Source organism: Arvicanthis niloticus, chromosome 5 (genome assembly GCF_011762505.2).
Source record: "Arvicanthis niloticus isolate mArvNil1 chromosome 5, mArvNil1.pat.X, whole genome shotgun sequence".
NCBI lineage: Eukaryota > Metazoa > Chordata > Mammalia > Rodentia > Muridae > Arvicanthis > Arvicanthis niloticus.
The window spans coordinates 26,305,104-26,326,960 of NC_047662.1; the positions used below are offsets into that span (position 1 = coordinate 26,305,104).

The following is a 21,857-nucleotide window of genomic DNA, read 5'->3' on the forward strand; positions in this document are numbered from 1 at the left end:
TCCTGGCACTGATCAGCCTTCTCTGGCCAAGCAGTTTGCTGATTAATTATTAATCAGACAGAGTTGAGGAGGAGTAATCAGCAAGAGTCAGTGCTAATTTGCAAATGTCCCCCAGGAAGGTGATTAACTTAAGATACTTGGTGGAGAGGCTCCATGTTAACCTTTGCAATTAGCCACAGGACGCTGGGATCGGCCAAGCACGGTCCGCAGGGCAAACCCAATCCAGAGTCCTACTAAGTGCCAAGCCCAGGATCTGAGCTTTTTATTTACTTTTCCCATCATTCTGTGGGCCATGGGGGTGGCGAGAACAGGAAAGGCACGGGAAAATACAGACATCAGTAAGCAGAAAATACTTTTCATCAACAAAGGCCTGAAATAAAGCATGGTATTGTGATGGACAGCTAGTGTATGAGGACACTGTATGGACTGGAAAGCTTTTTTGGGAAGGAAGTATTTAAAGTGAATTCAATATTTCAACACACACAGGCCCTTAAAATGAGGGAGAGGGAGAGGGGGAGGGGGAGGGGGAGAGGGGGAGGGGGAGAGGGGGAGGGGGAGGGGGAGGGGGAGGGAGAGGGAGAGGGAGAGAGGGAGAGGGAGAGGGAGAGGGAGAGGGAGAGGGAGAGGGAGAGGGAGAGGGAGAGGGAGAGGGAGAGGGAGAGGGAGAGGGAGAGGGAGAGGGAGAGGGAGAGGGAGCACCTTTTAAAGAAATATAATTTTAAAGACCAAAGGAATAAGGCCAGGCAGTGGTGGCACACATTTTTAATTAACCCCAGCACTCAGGAGGCAGAGGCAGGAGGGTCTCTGTGAGTTTGAGGCCAGTCAGGGCTATGCAGAGGAACCCTGTCTGTAAAAGATAAAACAAAATAAAACCAAAGGAACAGAATCTTAAAGCCAGTGGGAAGAAGTCCAGAGACAAGTCCTATTAGTACATCCAGCGAAGGATGAGGGCGGGTTGTAGCTGGGCCATGGTAAGGATGAGAGAGGCAGGGAAGAAGGCTGAGGGGAAGCTAGGCAAGGTAGAAGCTTGCCTAGGACGAGACAGAAAACCCAGATAGGCTCTGGTCTATGGACTAGAACTTTTCTCGCTTCCCGGAGAACAGATACTGGGATGGTAGACTCGGGTCACTGAGTGGCCCAAAGACACTGGTGGCACAGAATGGGCAGAAGCAGCTAATCCTTGGAGATAAATGAACACAGATATGGGAGTCCATAAGGAAGGGTGGGAAAGGAGCCATTGCAGTGGAGAGGGGGTGAGGAGTTCCAGTGGAAAAGAAACCATCCAAGTCATCGGAAGACTGGATGAACCAGAGGACACACAAAGCACGATGGAACACAAGCCTGAAAAGAAACGAAACTCTGACACCATGAACCCAGAAATCGTTCTCCTAAACACAGAGGAACGTGGGTACCATCCACTTAGATGAGACACCGGACGGGTCAAATTCAGAGGGACAGACAGGGGAGTGGTCACCACAGGCTGGAGGCTGTCATTCAAAGGCTCTGTAGCTTCAGCTGGGGATTTGGAGGAGGTTGGGTGGGCAATAACAGACTAGGCTGTTATCCAGTGTCCTTAATGACACCAACTTGTACATTTAATGGGAAAATGGCAAATTTCATATAATACATATTTCGCCACACTAAGAAAAAATGTTTACTTTGAATGAGGTTTTTTTCTTGTTGTTTTGTTTTGTTTGATTCTTCTTATTATACAAGAAGCTTGGATGGCAGAGAATTTAACGGAAGGCTATTGACATACAGATGATATTGAAAACAGACCTGTGAGGTCACCTGGCAATGAGGGGGAATGGGAAAGTGGGGGATAAGAAAATGGGGAGGGTTCTAGACCTCTTGGATCTAAGTGAAAAGGCTGGGCAGGGGCGGAGCAGTGGAGAAGGGAGAAAAGGAGACTCATAGGAATGGTCATGGTAGCAGACAAAGCATTTCATGGTAGCCAAGAGAAGGAGACTGTCTTAGTTAGGGTTACTATGGCTTTAATAAAACACCATGGCCAAAGGGCAAGCTGGGAAAGAAAAGGTTTGGCTTTCACTTCCACATCAAAGGAAGTCAAGACAAGAACTCAAACCAGGGCAGGAACCTGGAGGCAGGAGCTGATACAGAGGCCATGGAGGGGTGCTGCTTACTGGCTTGTTCTTTGTGGCTCGCTCAGTTCTTATAGAACCTAGGACTACCAGCCTAGGGGTGGCCTCACAATGGGTTGAACCCTTCCCCATCCATCACTAAGAAAATGCCCTACAGGCTTGCCTACAGCCTAATCTTATAAAGTTATTTTCTCGATTGAGTATCCTTCTTCTCTGATGACTCTAGCTTATGCCAGTCACATGCTGCTGGAAAACCAAAGCACATGAGGATGGAATAGGGATACTGGATTTGGCTACCTAGGGTGGGGAGCCACCTGTAGTCTTAGCAAGGTCTGTTTTAGTGGCAGTGTTGGGCATAACTAAGAAAGAGATTGGGTTCAGCACCTGGGGTAGCTGAGAAATTGTGTAGTAACTGGGGTGGAGAAGCAGTGAATTTTTGGGGTGCCCTTTTTGGCTTGAGTTTTAGACAGTACATACTATCACATGGCTGTGTGATATTTGGCATATTCAGAGTACACAAAAGATGAAGAAAGGGTGACTCCAGCACAGATGGTCTGGTGAAGATGAGACCTGGGGCTCAAGGGGGAGGTTAGTCTGGGACAGGGGTAGCATCAGGGGCAGGAGGAGGAGGAGGAGCAGGGCATCTTAACTGTAAGGACACAAGGTAGGGCAGAGATTGCCTCACCAAGCGTTTTATCTGTTCACCCACACTTCCTGGTTTCCTGAGAGTTAGGATAGACCACGTGGTAATTTCCAACCAATGAAAAAGGAGCCAGAAGTAAAGTATATCATATCTAGGGTAGGATAGTGAAAAGTCCATGCTAGAAGCTCAACTCACATTCTCTGCCACGCCACTGGAGGAGGGCACACATTCTAGACACTGCAGCCAGTACTAGATGGGGGTGCTCTTGAGCCTGGGTATCCACGTGCATGATTCTGGATTACAGACATTTCTATCAAGCAAGAAACATGCCTTAGAGGTATCACAGTGGGACTTAGGACTAATGGCATTTAATTCTTAAAAGTCATTTATTTGGTTTGTACAAGTGTCTCATCTGCATATGTGTCTGTGCAACACAAGTGTATCTGGTTCCTATAAAGGGCAGAAGGCGGCACTGGATCTCCTGGCACTGGAGACATAGATGGTTGGGAGCCTCCATATGAGTGCTATGAATCGAACCAGGGTCCTCTGGAAGAGTGCCCTGGGTTGACGGTTTTCAAAGTATTGAGAGTCAAGAGACGAGGCTGTGGTGGGAGGCAAAAGCTAGTTAGATCCAAATGGATCTTCTGTGCCTTATCAAGGCCTTGAAGTCTGTTCTGTTAGACAACAGAGAGTGACTGAAAGCTTTCGCCTGGGGCTTAGCATGTCGGAGCTGCATTTTAATTAAGCCATTATGGTGACAGTAGGAAGAATGGATTAGAGAGAGCCAAGATGCTGGGAGATGAGGAAAGGGCTATTAAACCCCACAAAGATGAGATGACGGGCTGAATACGGGGAGTAGCAGCAAGAGAAGAAAGACAAACATTACAGGGGGTATGCAGGGAGAGCTTAGCCTTAATTGAATGTGGCTGCTGAGATGGGGACAGAGAGGGGACAAGTCTCTGGAGTTTAGATAACAAGGTAATGCCAAAAGCTAAGCAGGGAAATGAATTTGGCCTTTGTGTTATTTAGGGTTTCTATTCTGCGATGAAACACCATGAAACACCATGACCAAAAGTCAAGTTGGGGAGGAGAGTGTTTATCTGGATTATACTTCCATCATTAGAGGAACTCAAACAGGGCTGGAATTTGGAGGCAGGAGCTGATGCAGAGGCCATGGAGGGATGCTGCTTACTAGCTTGCTTCCCTTGACTTGTTCAGTCTGCCTTCTTATAGAACCCAGGACCATCAGCCCAGGGGTGGCACCACCAACAGTGGGCTGGACCCCATTGATCACTAGTTGAGAAAATGCCTTACAGTTGGATCTCATGGAGGCATTTTCTCAGCTGAGGCTCCTTCCTCTTTGATGAGTCTAGCTTGTGTAGAGTCGACACTCAAAACTAGCCAGTGAAGTCTTTATGCAGTCAGTGATGAGCAGAGGTAGTAAGAACTGGGGTAGAGGCAGCGACAGCATGTGGTTGGGGCAACACCCACCCAGTGATTGGCTCTGTAGTTTGATATTCAGTGGAGAGGTGGTTGAGGGAGTCAGCTTTGTCTCTCAAAACAAACAGATGGTATCTGAAGCCTTGACAGCAGGTAAGCTCACCCAAAGAGACTGTGTTCCTTGATCAGGCAGGGTCAGAGCTTTGAATTAGAAAGAAGGCTTAGAGAGGTCCAATGAGGACTAGAAAGAGAAAAGTTGGGAAATAAAATAGCACCAAGGTAGAGAGAGCACTTGCTTTGCACTTGCATGGGCTTGGGGTTCAAACCTCAGTACCACCTCCAACATAAAACAAAGCCCAAAATCAGAAAGAGGAGCCTGAAGGTGGAGAAAGAAAACGCTCAAAATAAAATACCCAGTGTAAGTGTTAATAGAACATCCTCCAAGATGGTGTCTAAAATGTGCTCAGGGTGAGTGGGCTCAAGGAAGGCTGAGGTTTGGAGGAAGAAGTAGATGAGGGGAATAACAGGAAGCAAAGCCTGGGAGCACAACGTAGGCTACTCTACAAGAAGCTCGGGTCAACCTGGTGTGGTGGTTCACACCTTTAATCCCAACACTTCAGAGGAAAAGGCAGGTGGATCTCTGTGGGTTAGAAGCCAACCTGGCCTACATAGCAAGTTCTGGGCCAGTCTGGCCTATACAGTGAGACTTTCTTAAGAAACAGAAGCTTAGTTGACACATGGTCTGGAAAACTAGAAATCTCATCTTCTTTTTGACCAGTGTCTTTCCTTCTTTGCAAATGACGCAGACTGTATAGAGTCCAACCATTCTAATAGATTATCAAAGACTAGTTCTCTATGTGAATCCTGCTGCCATGATGATTCTGTGAGTGTTATACCCTAGCCACTGGTTGGAGAGAAGCTGAGCTTAAATGAATTTAAGGCTCAGACAGAGAAGGAAAGAGAGGGAGAGAGAGGGAGAGAGAGAGAAAGGAGAGAGCCAAGGATGTAGACTAGTCCTAGGAACCTGGAAAGTGCTTTCAGGAGCCATAGAAGTGAGAAATGCTGGCAGAACATAGGCTGGACTCAGCCATGAATGAGCGGAATGTACACGTGTGGCCAAATAAAGGAACGAAGACCTTGGACATCCCAAATGAATCAACACTCTTCTGGAAGAAAGGGCCTGCCAGAACGTGGGGGGCCCTCAGAAGGGCCCAAAACAATGTCTTCCATCTGTCTTAGCCATGCCACCAGGCACCTGGCAGCTCCTCGGAAGAGGTTGAGGACAGCATCTTGTTGTCTGTGTCCTTCACAGCCCTGGCACAAGCCTCCAAGCAGATGAAGTACTTAGTACAAACCTGTTGCATGCCGTCAGAGCCATGGGGGGCAGGCCAGCTGCCCTACTTTCACTTCCCACGCCCAGAACTGTGAGCGCCAGGCTCCAGCTGAGTCCCCGTATCTATGGCAGACAACATAGCCTTGAGGCCTGCTCTCTCAGCTCAGACTTTTGTTCTCTTTCTGAAAGCATGGTGTCACCTGCAGAAGGGAGGAGGAGAAGTCACACTGTTCCCCGGCAGAGAGCTTGGGAGCCAGGGCCTTGGCCCTGCAGACTCGCGCATGCCAGCGGCCTGCTAGGGCACTAATCCTTTCCTATGGCTCGGCTATGGAGCTTGTAATGCTATTTCCAACTCCGAGAGATGCATGAGATGAGATTTTAAAAGGCTAGTTATTTATGGCCTGGCTCCTGATGGATACAACAGATGCAATTTCATGGGCTCCATCAGAAGCAAACAGTTTCTTGGTGTGACCTAAAGCAGTGCTGGGTAGCAGGGATGGAGAGGTAGCAGGGGCATCGTACAGCTGGTGGGTACCACAGCAGGTTCCAAGTCTCAGCCTCAGTTTGTCTGCTTGCTCACCAGATCCCCTGGGTTAGCCTCAGCATCCCTGGTCCTTGTACTGTCCCCACTGCTTTCTGGGCATGTCTACCAACTTGGGGCCTTGGTCCTACCTAGCTTCTGACATTCAAGGAGGATAAAACCTCAGGAGACAGACTGCAAGCCATGCATGAGGTTCAAAGGCAGCTAGGACATGGTGACGGTTCCACAGTGCCCCCCCCCCGCTGCCCCACCCTCAGCAGGAAGGTTCCACCTTTCCCCTCAGTGATGGCACACCTGACCTTTCTATCATGGGAGCTTTGCTGCTTTTCCTCCCCCGTCTCGTCACCTGTTATGAGATCTCACAGGTGTCTGCCATTCACTCCGTGATTGTCTGGGGATCATAAGTTTTCACAAAAGGCACAGGCCTTGCTGGTCTTCTCCACTGCTAAGCTCCCAGGACCAGGGCCAATGCCAGTCAAGGCAGGAGCCAAAGAACTATGTGGAGATGGATGAACAGTGATAGAGAGGAACTGGTGATCAAGACGGGGGGGGGGGGGGAGGGTGGCCCAGGACAGTGAGGTAAAGACAGACATAAGTTGTTGATGCTTCAGAGAAATCAGACACCAAATTTAGCTGATGTCACTGCTCAGGTCATTGATCACCCTTGCAGGTCTTATCCCAAAGTTCTGTTTTTCAGAGCTATAAAGTACCCTGTCCCTGGGAGTATTATTTCCATCCTTGCTGTAGACTTGGCTTCCTTACAATGCCTGTTTTATACTAGAGTGTCCAGCCGGTACCACCTATCTCCTCTACTTAGCCCCACCTCTTCCTTCCCCTGCACACACTTTGTTCAGTATGTGGCCCCCACAGTCATTCAGTCAGAGATTCGGATGGCCCCCAACTCCTCTCCCACCCTCATCGCCGTCCTTCTGGTGAGCCTCCAGGTCTCACTTAGCTCAGGCTAGCCACAAATTTGCAGTGTATCCAAGGATGACCTTGAACTTTAGCGGCTCCTACACCTACCTCCTGAGTGCTGGGATTATAGGTGTGCATACCCAGTGCATCTGAGGTTAAGGATTGATCCGAGGGCTTCCCTCCATGTTAGGCATGTAACTCCGCAACCAGTGGTCACTGCAACCCTATATCTGAGATGTTAATGGTCTTCCTGTGGGAACACTTCAGAGTTGCAGCAGCCCAGGCTGGTCCTTCTCCTGCCCCAGTACCTGCAAACAACTTTTACAGCTGCCTTCTGGGCCTTCAAGTTTGACTCCATTAACACTCAGGGTATTCTTGCCCCCTGTGTTTAAGACTCTCGGTAGCTTTCTGCCACTGTAGAACCCTCTCTGTGAAGATGGGGAAGACTCTTCCTGAGCCCACACTCTTCTGCTGTTCATTGAGGTTGGTTTACTGTCATCATCCTTCCCCATTACTTGCACCTGTTACAATGCCCCCAACACCAGGGAACCTTCCTGGCTTATCAACACCAGGGATCCTTCCTTCCTGTTCTAGGCTGGTAGCAAAACCTTACTCATTCTTTGGCTCAATATAAAACCCCACAGCCCTGGGGACACATTGTTCAGTCTAAGACGCAATTCGTCAAAAGACTGACAACTTTTCTGAAGGACAGTCTTAATATTCAACTTTCCAGCCACCAGGGGTTCCATTTTTGGACTCATCCCTACTCTAGTGTCAGCAAGAGGTCTGCAGTTATGTGACCTGACTCTGACCAATGGGTGGGCATATGACTGTGTAACTGTGGTAGTACTGTTTTTACAGGTACCAGTGAGAAAGGCTGGTGTCCCATAGACAGCTCCCAAAGTGTTACAGGTAACCGCCACTCTCTTGGATACTTTCAAAACTTGGCAGTAAGAGCCCATTGAGGAAGACACCACACATGTGCACATTTGACTCAAGCGTAAGCTACTCATAGTGACCTGGAAGCTTCGTCCTTATTGGCTAGCTTTCACAGTGTTGAAGGTGCTATGCATGCTACTGGGGAGAAGAAAAGTAGTTACCAGTCTTACTGAGCTGCGAACCCTGCAAGCCGGTAAATGGCTAGCCTGCCAAGACAAATACCCACTGGCAACAGAGGTACCAATGCTATGGGAGTAACCAAACACTTGCTGATTGGACTTAAGGCCCGCTCTTCAAAAAGAGAACTATTCTTGGCCCTATTAATGAGCCAAGAACTTAGAACTGGCTGGGTCACAGGCCTACCACTACTATTCTGCTAAATGGGCGTCATATTAAAGTGAATCCTAAAAACGTCTTGTGATAGCTACTGATCAGTACATCTCTCAACTGTCATCAGAGGGGCTCCTCACAGTAGATGATGACTGACAGAGAAACCCACAACTGGTCAGCATGCAGAGAAGAGGAGATTGCAGAGTGCTTGGCCCAGAGTGGAGCATCCGTGTTACATTCCCTCCCCAACAAGCTCGAAGGCTATGGAGGAGGGGGGAAGGGATAATTATAAGAGCCAGAAGCAGTGGTTGACTACAGCTAAGAGTGTTTCCTGGACACGGCAGGGGAGTCACACATATGAACTGACAGTGGCTGGGCAACCGAGCCAGACAAAATCCTAGTATGGTGTGGGCAGTAGGTCAGGGAGTCCCATACCTAGCTGAAGTGTCCCAGGCAACTGATCACTGCTGGGACAGGGGAGTCCTTTTTCTTTAGGAATGTGGTCCTTGAGAGGCTTGCCCCTCTTGCAATAGGTGGCTTACACTCATGTACATACTGGTGCACTAATTGGGAGGGGATGGTGACGGTGGAGATAGAAGAAGAAACTGGAGGGAGGAGAAGAGGGTCTTGATCCAAACACAATAAATGCATGTATGAAATTCTCAATCAATAAGTAGTAAAAGAAAATAAAAGAAAGAAAGCACTATGACCACTTCCTACTAGGACAGCTAACACAGGTGGGTAGCAGGGACCTGGTGGGAATCTCTTTTGCCTACTCATAGAGAAAGCCTGCCTAAAAAAAAAAAAAAAAAAAGATACTAACCCATAGGAAAGCAAACCCTCAGGGGGGAGAGATGGCATTATTTGTTCACCTTGAGCCAGCAGTACTTGAAGCCAACTCCTGAATGTTTTTTTTTTTTTTTTTTTTTTTTTCAGTGACAGAATCCAACACATTTCCTTTGTAGCTTAAAGTTGGAAATGGGGTTTCAATTCTTGAAGGGAAAGAGTCCTGGCCCTTGCATTTCTCTTTTCAGGCCCTAGGAGAACCTCCTTTATATCTCTTAAAAAAAATACCTAACACATGATACTGTAAACTATTGAATAATATTCTCCCCCGTCACTAGCTGTGAGCTCCAAGGTCCAGTCCAGTGTGAGGCTATTACAAAAATATTTGTGGGTTGAATGAATAACTCCCCAGGACCCTAGTCTGTGTCTTTGTCCTCAGCATCTAGAAAAGCCTGATTCATAGAAGAATCTCAATAAATGGTTATGGAAAATAAATAGAAGGGCGTAAGAAAGCACACAAATAACCTAAGCTAACTGTTGACCGTGGATGAATAAGCAAATAGGTATTACGAGCAGACACCCACAGGCCTACACCATGTGCCGTCTGACTCCGCCTCTTTCTCGTGGTCCCTCAATAAAACACCTAGTCAAAAGTCACTGAGATCAAATGGCTCCAGTGTGCTTACACTGTAAATTTCATGTGTTGGATGCCTAATAATTAAAGCAAGGTCTTTCAGAGAGAGTGTAGCTCCAAAAAACATTGAAACCAACTGTAAAGGAGACAAACTTTTGTGTCCGTAACTACATGAACAAAAGCAAGCAAAGGAAGGAGGGGGGATGTACGGGGTCTCTAAGGGTGAGAATGAAGTCTGTCAAGGCCATAGAGATGTCATTTCTTGTCTTTTGTCCCTCAGAGAATGGACCTGGAGTGGCCTCTGGACCAGGAGTCTTACACCAGGGAGAGGCCTGGCAGCAATACACACATTCAGTTCTCTCTTCATGCTCTATATCATGAACCTTATTTTCAAGTGTGAAAACCAAGGCTCAAAGGGTCATTTACTATCCTGGGATTAGACAGCTACTTAAGGCCAAGTGAATCTGACTCCAAGGCTGGCCTTTTCTCGTCTAGATGGCAGGAGGGAGCTTGAGGCCTATGCACTGGGAAGATGGGCCACAAGACAGAGGAAGGAGAAAGAGAGATCGATCTAGCAGTTTCTCCTCAGCCTTCCCTGCCACGATTGCCCCATTCGTGCAGAGGCCATCTTTGTAGACAGCTGTCAATAACTTCTCATCTCAACTTGACCCGATGTCGCCCAGAGACACAAGTCCCACATAGAAACAGTTTCATGCATCCTCAAGCCCTCCCCTCTGAAGGTATCAGGATCTCTTGAAGATAGCAATGCTGAGAACATTTTCATTTCATATGATGGGAAGGTATGGGATCCATTGGGGGTTAGAGGTCAAGCCTACCCAATGGGTAAGAGCAGCACCTGCAGAGAGCACTCCTCACTGCTGGTCAACCAAAACAAAAAAAATCTGGTGTATATATATGTATATACAAACCTGTGACTGGGGTAGGGTGCTAGCTCAGTGCTACATCCGTGGCAGTGATACGCAGGGGTGTGCCTGGGTACTGTAGCAGCATATGTGTGTCAGAGATAGAACAGATTGTGTTGAGTTTGTTCAAGCAAAGTCTTTGCTCATAGTCAATCCCCTGCTCCCATACAATGAATGAAGAGAAAGAGGGTCTAAGTCCAAGGATTCTCTAAACATGGTAGAACAGTCTGGATCAGGGCTCACGGTAGTAATAGCCTTTCCACAGAAGCACTGGGAGAGGGGGGAGCAAGGAGGGGGAGAGTTCGAGAAGGCCAGCATAAACCAGGAAGGATGAGACCTCCAAGATGTTATTTGTATGCTGGTGGGCTCTGAGGTTGGGCCACCTCACTGTTTATCTGTGCTTCTCTCCACCACCCCCCACCTTTCATTCTATCACCTCGAAGCTGCCAAGTGATTATTTCCTGCCACACTCTAGGCCACTGCTGTCCTTTGTTTGAAGAACTTGAGTGATGGGAGGTGGTAGACTCGCTTCTAAAATAGCCTTATGTGGAAAAACAGAAAAGTACATTCCCGTACCAGTCCAGAGCATCCCACTGAACAGAGCCCTCACGAAAACACCAGTGTTATTCTCATCTGGCAGAGGGAAGAAAGGAAACTGAGTCAGGCATAGCATGTGCCCCCTCTCCTCTGAATCCATGGAAACCTGCTGCTGGGGCAGGGAGTGGTAGGTACAGTCTTTCAAAGGACTCCTGTCTCCTCCGCAGACAAACAGACACCCACACACTCAAATCTGCCTCTTTTAAGAGGACCCAGAGTTGAAGAGCACAGCTTGAAATCTCATCTAATGCTCAGAAAGTGGTCTATCCAGACCAGCATCATAGCTTCTTTGGCAAGTATCTGGGGGAGGCTTGAACGAACAGCACAGGGAAGAAAGTTGCTTCTTCCCAAACTCTCAGTCCAAGCCCCAAGCTTATTTTACCTGTAACTGCCAGGTTTGTAGAAATTAGAACAACAAATACACCCTGCATGGCACCCGTAACACCAGCCTTCCTAATAAGTAGAAATTAATCTTATGGCAAAGAGTTGGGGATGACACCTGCCCCCGCCCCATGATCTCTACAAAATGCCTTCCTGCACTGGGTGACTTAAAGAAACACACTGACTCTTTTGAGATTTGTTTTAGTTCCGGTGATGTGTAGACTCACAGCTGGGGACAGAAGTCACAGAAGATTGTTTGACCCATGTATAAAGAACTGAGTCAAACAGGCTTGAGGCTGGAAGAGACGAAGCAGGTAAGGACATTCATCCTTACATCTGAAAATAAAAGACCCAAGAAACAAACCATGGCATAGTCTTAGCCATGGGAAAAAGACAGAGTCCTAGCTAGCTACAGAGCCACGGGAATCCATCACAGACAACATGCCATAGCTGGCTGTAAAATGGGGTTAACCTGAGCTGCAACCCCAGCACTGTGTGACCTAAAGCAAGTAGCAGACACTCTCTGGTCCTTATTTTTCCTCTTTTGTAAAGGGACAGAAATTATGCAACTCATAGGAATCTTTGAACATGCAATGAACTTTGAGCTATAAGGAACTTAGAACTGGCCTGAACTAGCCTGGCACCTATGGGTAGAAAACACTCAGTAATCGCCACTTTCATGACTATTTCAGAGGACTCTAATGATGCAGGGAAGATTTTCATGATTCCGTGCTAACTTAAAAATACATGAGTAGAGATATTCAGATACTATTTCATAATAAAATATATAAATAGCCAGCTAAGGGGGAAAAAAGGCCAAAGGGGTGCACACCATGGTTTTAATCCATGTCTCCCACTTCTTTCTGTCTTTTGATATTTTCCATTTGCTGTCAGAAGAATGAGTGTTTTACATAATGAACTTGGGGCCCCAGGGTCTGCAGGCTGAGCAGCTTAGGGGAACTCCAGCTTGCTGCTCTCACTCTGATCAGAGCCACATTTAGAGAACACCCAACCTCCAAGGTGGCCTCAACACCCAACAAAGAGCACACTCCTCAAAGGGCTGCATCTGGCTCAGGAGGCCTTTTCTTTTTCTCTTTCTTTTTCTTCTTTTTCTTCTTCTTCTTCTTCTTCTTCTTCTTCTTCTTCTTCTTCTTCTTCTTCTTCTTCTTCTTCTTATTCTTCTTCTTCTCTCTCTCTCTCTCTCTCTCTCTCTCTCTCTCTCTCTCTCTCTCTCTCTCTCCCCTTCCCCTTTCCTTTCCTTTCCCCTTTCCTTTCCTTTCCTTTCCTTTCCTTTCCTTTCCTTTCCTTTCCTTTCCTTTCCTTTCCTTTCCTTTCCTTTCCTTTCCTTTTTACATTCAAGACAGGGTTTCTCTGTGTAACAACCCTGGCTGTCCTGGAACTCACTTTGTAGACAACGTTAGCCTCGAACTCACAGAAACCTGCCTATCTGCCTCCCAAGTGCTAGGATTAAAGGTGTGTGCCACCACTACCTGGGTCAGGAAGGTTTTTACCACCATGATGACTGGCAGGCAGGAGGCACACAATCATAGCAATCCATCCTCCCTCTCTGTCCCAGTTACGTCTTTCCCTGTCTGACCACCACCCCAGTAACTACCCTGTGTCCCTACACATTAGCCTCCCCTGGCTTTCAATCCCCTGATTCCTGCTTTGCCTGGAATGTCCAGCAATAACTTTCTTCCCCACTGTCTCATGTCCTGATCCATCCCTGACCCCCCCCAAAAAAAAAAATCAACAAAGATGCCCATCCCAGTCTGTTCTACATCTGGAAACTTTTCTGCTGGATCCCCATGTGCCACAAACATTCCTAGACATCATCATTCTGACAAGAGAGTCACATAGTGAATCTAAGAGCAGGCATTTATATGTCACATAACCGGAAAGGCTGGCCACATGATCTCCCTAAGCCATCCTCAGCCTTCTTGGGCACTTAAGTCAGAGCTTGCAGATACCAACCAAGGATGGATGTCAAGCCATGTCGAGCCCCCAATCCTCCCATGTCCCTCCTCCTCCCTGACCTGCCAACATCTGGGATTGTCCGGGATGTTCAGGAAGAAGAATGGCCCCCTGACACAGCTGGTAAGAAGAAGACAAACCCCTTCATTGCTCCCCACACAGGTGTTGCCTTGTCTCAAGGCCCCAGCAGTGCTCGGAAAAGCAACGGCCCTGAGGATGCTTGTGACATCCAGAAACATGACAAGATTTTGTACAGTGCTACCGAGACCCTGTCCAAAGCTCGTGTCACGAGACCAAAACATTTTTAGCTTGAATTTGGATTTCTCGGCTAAGTTCCATCCTGAAACTCACAAGGACACACTTCGAATCAGATATGGAAATCTCTGTAAAAACCGCATCTCCACTCTAAAACCATGCAGCGATTTCTCATTAATGATGAGATGCAAGGACTCCAGAGTTCAAAACAAGCCAGTGGGAAGGAGGATGCAAAGGACACCTTGGACAGTCCAGTCCTCCCCAGCTGCAGAGGCCACGAGGGAAGGAGTGGGGGCTGGCGCGAGACTCACCAGAGAGAGGAGCCTTCAGTCCCTGTGACCTCCAGGAAGTCATAGCCATCCTCTAGCTGGAAGTCAATAAAAACCAGGGCGATGGTGTCCCCAAGCTCAGCCAGGATGGTCCACGTGCAGTCAGCATTGTTGTGATACTCAGCAGGAAAGTGCGGACTGGAGATGATTCCACTCTGCCCCCGCAGGGTTCCGCCACAGGCGTCATCCGCTGTGGGGAAAGACAAGAGGCTCCTGTGAGTGGTAGGATTCTTGGGCCCTGATTTCACCTATTGGGGCCGAAAGGGTCCTGGCATGTGATTGTATGACAGTTATCACCAGTCTGGCCTCCTAAGAGGACAGCTCACTCTTTAAGGACATAAATAAATAGCAGAACATATTACTTAAACGAGTCACCGTGGGAGAGAGAAACAGAAGAGGCCTCATTAGAGCTGGCTTTTGTAGAATACATAGTTCACTAGACAGAGCAGGGTGGCTCCTAAAGGAGGGAGCCAAAAGGCTTCATCTGGAAGGTCCTGGGGATAGGGGCATCTGAAGGAAGGAACATTCACCCTAACCTTGAGAGAAGAATAGGAAGATGGAGGGCTGACGCAGTGCAGGGTGGACAATGAAGCCCAGGGTGCCTGAGCCCTGCGGGAGTCACAGTGGGAGGGAGGAGAGGGCGGCAGGAAAAGCCAAGCTTGCTTCTTGCTGTGAGTTTTGGGCTCTGCCTGCAGGCAAAGGAGAGCTGCTCTGTGGTGAGGGATTTCAACAGGGAGTCAGAGGCCAGCCCAGAGTAGAAAGACTCCCTTGGTGTTCAGTGAGGGACCAAAGGTGTGGCTGAGGTGGGGATAGAAGATAGCAGAAGCTGTGGAGGGAGAAGGGCAGGGGGGTGGGCAGTGAGGACCTTATGTTACAGCAAGAGTGAAGGGAGCAGGTGGCCATGACAGGTCCACCTAGGATCCCAGCACTGCCAGGGTTGGGGTGGTGTGAGAGAGGAGTGAAGGAGTGAGTGGTGGGGTGTGGAGGAGGGGTAGAGGTGGGGTTGGTGGCTCCTCCCACTCCTATGTTGTGATGTTCACAAGGACAAAAGAGTGGCCTTGTTCCTGGCCCTGGGACCTAGAGTCAGGTGACAGGATAGCTGGCTCTGTGGAGCAGAGTGGCCTGCATAGGTGAGGGCAGAGCAGGATGGAGGGGCGCTCAGGTGAGAACAGAGTCCCTAGAAGCCACGGGGTCTGTAGAAAATCTCAGCCTAGGCCTGGTCCCCAGCAGTCTTTTGGTCAGGTTGACCAGTGGGGTAGAGGATGTGGGGCTGGGTCCACTGTGTTCTCAGTCAGCTCACCAAACTGCTTCTGTGTGTCCAGTCCTAGACCTTGGTCTGCAGAGGGTGGACCTGCATCTGCCTGCTGACTACTCTCTCAGGCCTACTAATACCCTCGTGTCCACAGCACACAACCTGAGGTCATGGGTGTTCCAATCATCTCAGTGATACAGCTCTGCCTTCCCATCTTAGCCTCATTACCCATCCTCTTTCATAATGACAAGACTGGATGGATGCAGCCCCTGTCACTCAAGATTAGGCAAAGGATGGACACACACACACACACACACACACACACACACACACACACACACACACCTGTCTTCCTGCCTACCCCCTCCCCCACTCTGCTAGGTCCTCGTGGTTCCTTTCACCAAAGTTTACCTATCTCTCTTTCTGGAAGCTTTGCTCTCTTGATAAGCCTACCTGGCACCCTCCTAGGCTTTTAGAGGCTAGCCTAACTGTTATTTCTTCAAGGACCTTTCAAGAAACAAATCTTCAATCTCTCTCTCTCTCTCTCTCTCTCTCTCTCTCTCTCTCTCTCTGTCTCTCTCTCCCTCTCTCTCTCTGTGTCTCTCTCCATCTCTGTCTCTCTGTCTCTCTGTCTCTCTGTCTCTGTGTGTGTGTCTCTCTCTGTCTCTCTCTCTCTCTCTCTCTCTCTCTCTCTCTCTCTCTCTCTCTCTCTCTCTCTCTCTCTCACACACACACACACACACACACGAACACACACACACACACACACACACACACACACACACACCATATGCCCTCCTATAATTACTTCCCACACTTCTTTGGTCAATGACACTATTAGTTCCTTCATATCTGGAGGTCGAACTTTCTGAAGGCAGAGACTGTGCGCTCTGGACCAAGCACCTAGAAAATTTCCTGGCGTAAAGTAGGCATTCAATGAGTATATGGTGAACCAAGGGACTAAGCAGGAAACTGAAAATCAGAGAGGTTAAGTTATATTGTCAAGGCCACACAGGAAGTGGCTAAGACAGGGTTTTAGTTGACGCTCTCTACCAGGATGGCAGTGTCCTCCACACTAAAGTCCTCAAATATCCCAGCATTAGCCAGGAACCCCTGGACCATGCTGCAAGCAGGAACCAGGTCTTGAAGAACCCTTAGGCCAGAGCCACCTGTGTGCTCAGAGAATATGTCATTCTTCTGTCTTGGGCTCCTCTGACCCCCTGGCTCTGGAACCGTCCTGTTTTGATTGAAGACGCTGTAAAAGCTGTTTGGAGATTTCCTCGCACTTTAAACAAGGCGTCGTATTTCATAGTTACAACTCCGGAGTCGTAAAATATAACCTTCAGCTCACACCAAGCCCTAAAATATTCATCTACACTTTCTCCTCTGGCAGAGGGCCTCCTGTGCCACCATCAAGTAGTGTATTCCACGTGCAGGTGCGGCGTGCTGATATTTGCCTTTCCGAGCTTATGACTTTATTTATGATTGCCTTAGCTCCTCCTGAAGTCTCTCCAATTAGCCATAATTTCAGAAAGCCATCTCTCTGTCCCCTCTGCCTCAGTGACTTACAGTGCAGGGAGGAATGGGAAGAATGAGAACGCATGTACCAGGCCGCTCCCAAGAGCACCCTGGGATGCCTGGGAGCTATGGCGGACTGGGCTAAGCTTTACAGATCTTTCTAGAGTCAAACCTTCACCATCACATGCTTTCAAAGCGCCAACTATTCCTAAAACTAGTTCTGCAGATTATCTCCACCTCCTCCTGATCAGAATCCCTGGGCTCAGAGGAATGAAAATCTCACAGGCTCTAGAGTGGAGTCACTATCCTGAAATTCCAGAGTGAAAACAGAAGAAACAGGGCTCTGACTCCATAAAGGCATTGCCTTGAGGCAGGCAACCAAGGTTTGAACAGTCATGGCTTCAAACACATACACGCGTGCGCGCACACACACACACACACACACACACACACACACACACACAGAGAGAGAGAGAGAGAGAGAGAGAGAGAGAGAGAGAGAGAGAGAGATCCCAGCAATGCACTTACAAAGCTGGGATTCTGCCACCTGCACTGAGATGCAGTAGGTACACCCCCTCTTAACAAAGTGATCAGCCAATTTGACTGTAGCTCCCTAGAAACCCTTAGTAACTTTGAGGTCAACTGCCTCCTGGAGCTTATCCTGAAACTAGGGGCAGGATGATAATTTAGACTGAACTGGCTTTAGGTGCATGTTCAGTAAGGCAACCTGTGTCCTCAGAATGAATTTTTAGGGAGAAACCCTACTCACCATCCTATGCAGGAGTGGATGTGCATATGACCAAAGCTCCAGATGCATCATGGGAAAAGGTATGCACAGTGAGCGAAAGCTTACCTAACCCTAGCTTGTCAATCAAGACAACCAACCAACCAACAAAAAATAAACAAATAACAATAACAACAAAACAAAGGAAAAAAACACTCATTCCATGACCCAAGAAATCAACTCCTCTTCCTCCGGGACCAACAAATGGAAGCTTCAGGTAATGAGAGCAGCTCATGAGATCAGTATCTTTAGCTAGAGTCTTTCTACACACAGTGTCCCCTCATCTGGGTCTCCTGAGTGGAGAGCTACATCCAAGGTCTTCCTGGTTGGTACAGTTTCACCAAGTATTCTTCAAAAGGCTTCCATTGATCTTGGCCCCAGTGAGGACAGCCAGTCATCAAGAGGTGAAAGGGTTCTGGGGGCCCTGCCTTTCTCCATGGATTGACCCACTGAGAGTTCATAATTTGATGGAAACTTCTGGAGGTGGGGCATGGTTGGAGGAAGTAGGGGGTGTATCCCTTCAGGCTATCTCTTGCCCCAAGAACCCCTTTTCCTGCTTCCTGGATGTCTGTGGTAAACTGCCCCTTCCACACATTCCTGCCACCAGGATGTTCTGCCTCCTCTTAAGCCAAGGCAAGGGAATCGGCTGATCTTGGCCTTGAGTTTCCAAAACCACAAGCCAAAACAAATCCTTCTGCCTTCCTAGTTGTTTCTCTCCTGTACCTGTGAGGTGGTTAGAATAGGTATAACCCTCATAGATTCATGTGTTTCAGCGCTTGCTGTAGGGAGTGGCGCTATCAGGAGGTGTGGAGGAAATGTGTCAGTGTGGGGAGGCTTTGAGGTCTCATATATATGCTCAAGTTCCGCCCAGTGTGAAACAAAGTCCCATTCTGCTGCCTGCGAATCAAGATGTAGAACTCTCAGCTCCTCCTCCAGCCCCATGCTTGCCTGCCTGCTGCCATGCTTCCTGCCAGGATGACAATGGACTAAACCTCTGAAACCTTAAGCCAGTCCCGATTAAATGTTTTCCTTTATAAGAGTTTCTGTGGTCATGGCATCTCTTCATAGCAATAAAAACCCTAAGACAATTTGTTAGTTATAGTGATGTCAACCCGATCAGTGCATGATGAATTAGGATGCTCTTCTTTGTAGAGTGTCCCTCATGGGCCAAGCAGGGCACTGAGAACCCTCAAGCCACTTAAAAAGTTCTGAGACACCCCTGTGAAGGTTAGTGTCAATTTTCAACTTGATAGAAACTGGAATCACCTAAAAGATGGAGCCCCTGAGCATATAAGGGAGCATTCTCTTGACTATGTTCATTGATGTGGGAAAACTGTGTCTACTGTGGGCGGCACCATTCCCTGGCTGGGATCCTGAACTCTATGAGAGGAGACAGGAAATTAAACAGCAGCAACAGCAGCAACAGCAGCACTCATGTCTCTTTTCTTAATGGTGGATGCTTTGAGCACCTGCCACCCTGGTTTCCCTGCATCTGCCACCTGGCTTCCCTGCATCTGCCACCTGGCTTCCCTGCACCTGTCACTCTTGTTTCCCTGCACCTGCCGCCCTGGTTTCCCTGCACCTGCCGCCCTGGTTTCCCTGCACCTGCCGCCCTGGTTTCCCTGCACCTGCCGCCCTGGTTTCCCTGCACCTGCCACCCTGGTTTCCCTGCACCTGCCGCCCTGGTTTCCCTGCTATGGCTGACTATATCCTTAAACTGTGAGCCAGAAGAAACCTCTTCCTCCTTAAGCTGTTTTAATCTGAGTGTCATATCACAGCCACTGAAGAGGAAACTAAGACAACCTCTATGCTACAGATGAGGAAACTGAGGCTGAGTTTAAAACAGCTACCTGTACCAGAACTGGAATCAGAACCTAGGACTCTATGGCTTCAGAACTGCCCCAGCCCACACCTGTTTCTCTGCCTCATAGGTCTCAGTGAACCAAGCTTGATCCAGCTGCACTCAGACAGACAAATTAGGCTTCCATGCCTCAACATGCAGAGAGTCTAGCTGCCCTGCACCAGCAAGGGGCAGGAACTTCACAGTCAGTGTGTTGCTGTGATTGTGAGACTCCTGCCAAGGTCACTAGATTGCCAATATCCTTGCCCACAGTGGTAGCGGTGGTCAAGACTTTGGCCATCAGGAACACAGCCCTGGGCTATCTCAGCTTCTTTACAACTGTTACTATCACCAGAAATAAAGCCATCCACCTTAGCTCTCCAGGCCTGGGCTCTTTCCCTCACAACAAGAAGTAGCAACACTGTAGCCTCTTTAGGCTTCTGTAAGGATTAAATTAGACAAAGCAGGGCCAGCATGTCGATCAGTGTGGGCCAGCAGTGTCTGTGGCAGAGACTCACAGTAGTAGTTGGAACAAAGCCCTCCACCAGAAGCATCTATAAACAGAAACCCAGTCCATTTTGAACTCAGTAGCGCCATTACTCCCAGTGACTGCTGGGAAAATGGGCACAGTGAGACTGAGTGGCTGGCCCAGAGCCTCTTAGCAAGTTGATACAAGTGGCGAGGTGCAGACCTGCCTGAATCAGGGGATGGGACTTCAGACCCCATGCCATGACTTGTTCTGCTCCAGGAAGAACAGTGGTAAAAGGGGAAGTCACGTGCTCAGGACGCCTGCAGGAATGCGAGAGGTCGACTATCAGAACCGCAACCACACAGCCCAGGCTCAGTTACTCCAGTCCACACAACAATATGCCCTACCAGCAAACTGCCTGATTGACTGCCACAGCGGGCTCTGGGTCCTCTACTCTCTACACTCCTGTCCAGGGTATCTGATTCCTGCCAGTGAGTCCTCACAGCATAGTCCTGGCTAGCTTGGGCCTCCCTTAGCTGCAGAAGGAGCATCCCTGTATCACCAGTTCATAAGCACCCTCAAACGTTACCCTGAGGAAGCTAGTTCTTGTGATTCTGGAAGATACAGGCACCTGTCCTGGTCACTGTCCACTTGACCATAATCATTTCTATCTGGCCTGCACTTCAGATAAAGCTTTCTGGTCAACTTCGAACCTTTGCTTATTAGCAAGGTCTGTGAGGTGCACCCCAAACCGAGGCCCAGATTCCTGAAGCCTGTTGTCCAGACATTGCTGAGAGAATGCCTATCCCCTAGGGGTCTGGTGTCAACCAGAAGTGCTCGTCATGATGCTCCAAGACCAAACCCATCTTGCTCCAGCCCGTCTCCCCGACCCCCACCTGCTTTTTGGCTCCTCATGCCTCTGAATTCCCTCCCTTTTCCCAAAGGTTCCTTTGATGCTCTTTGAGTCAGAGGCTGGTTGCTGTAACACACATGGTCTTCCTTGCTCTGGATCAAAGAGTTTCCACTGTGCTCCTGTCTCTTAAGGGACGTCTGCCTTTGTGAATGTGCCCAGAGTGGCAGGTACATCAAGGGACATCACAGGACTGCCTTCTGCTCTCTGCTAGCTGGACAGAACCCAGATGGACCAGGATCCTCAGAAGGTGGGCCCCTTGAGAGTCAGCCTTAGAACTGCTGTGCCTGGAACCCTGGTTGCTCTGCAGCCCCTTTCTGCCTGTCCTGTGAGTTACATCCTATGCTCCACCCCCATTTCAGTGGCACTCTGGATAGAGCAGAGCTTTCTAGTAAAGCTTAGGGAGCTTTGGCCATGTGTTCCACAGAAATCCCCCTCTCAGGCGGCATGCCTGCTGGACACTAAGGGTTGAACAAAGCTTAGCCAGGCTGCTGGTGATTCAGTGAATGCTTGCAGACAGCTTTCCAGTGGGAGGCTGATGGTCCTTCCTGAGTACGAACCTAGCCATGCTGGTACCACTGTGGTCCCCGGCACAGCTGTGGTCCCGGTCACAGCTTGAACAACCAGTGGGTATTTTTGCTCCTGGGAGGTTTGGCATTCTGAGAACAGCGTGAAGAACGAGTGCTCATCATGTTCCTGAGGATGCATCCACAAAGGGAGTACGTGGGATCTGTGGGTACGAGGGAACTCCCAGACTCTGAGAGAAGGGAGTAACTGCAACTCAGCCCCATGGGTATCAGGGAACCTCCACCCTAAGGTTTTCTTCTGTGTGCAGATGGAAGCACTCTCTCTTGGCTCACGTGGCAGAGAATGAACAGCAGGGGACAAGTTGGTCTGGAGGTTTGGTTTTTTGTTTTTTGTTTTTTTTCCAGAAAGGTCCTTTGCTCCATGTTAAAGAAACA

The 21,857-nt window shown here is 48.7% G+C and overlaps 1 protein-coding gene across 3 annotated transcripts in view; it reads right to left on the reverse strand.

The window, feature by feature from the left end:
- Positions 1-21,857, reverse strand: part of Csmd2 (CUB and Sushi multiple domains 2) — a 575,537-nt gene that overhangs the window by 328,554 nt on the left and 225,126 nt on the right. For all 3 annotated transcript variants that reach the window (XM_076934176.1, XM_034502344.2, XM_076934175.1), the window contains exon 5: positions 14,105-14,312. In XM_076934176.1, coding sequence (XP_076790291.1) covers positions 14,105-14,312 — 208 coding nt within the window. The remainder of the gene's footprint in view (positions 1-14,104; positions 14,313-21,857) is intronic.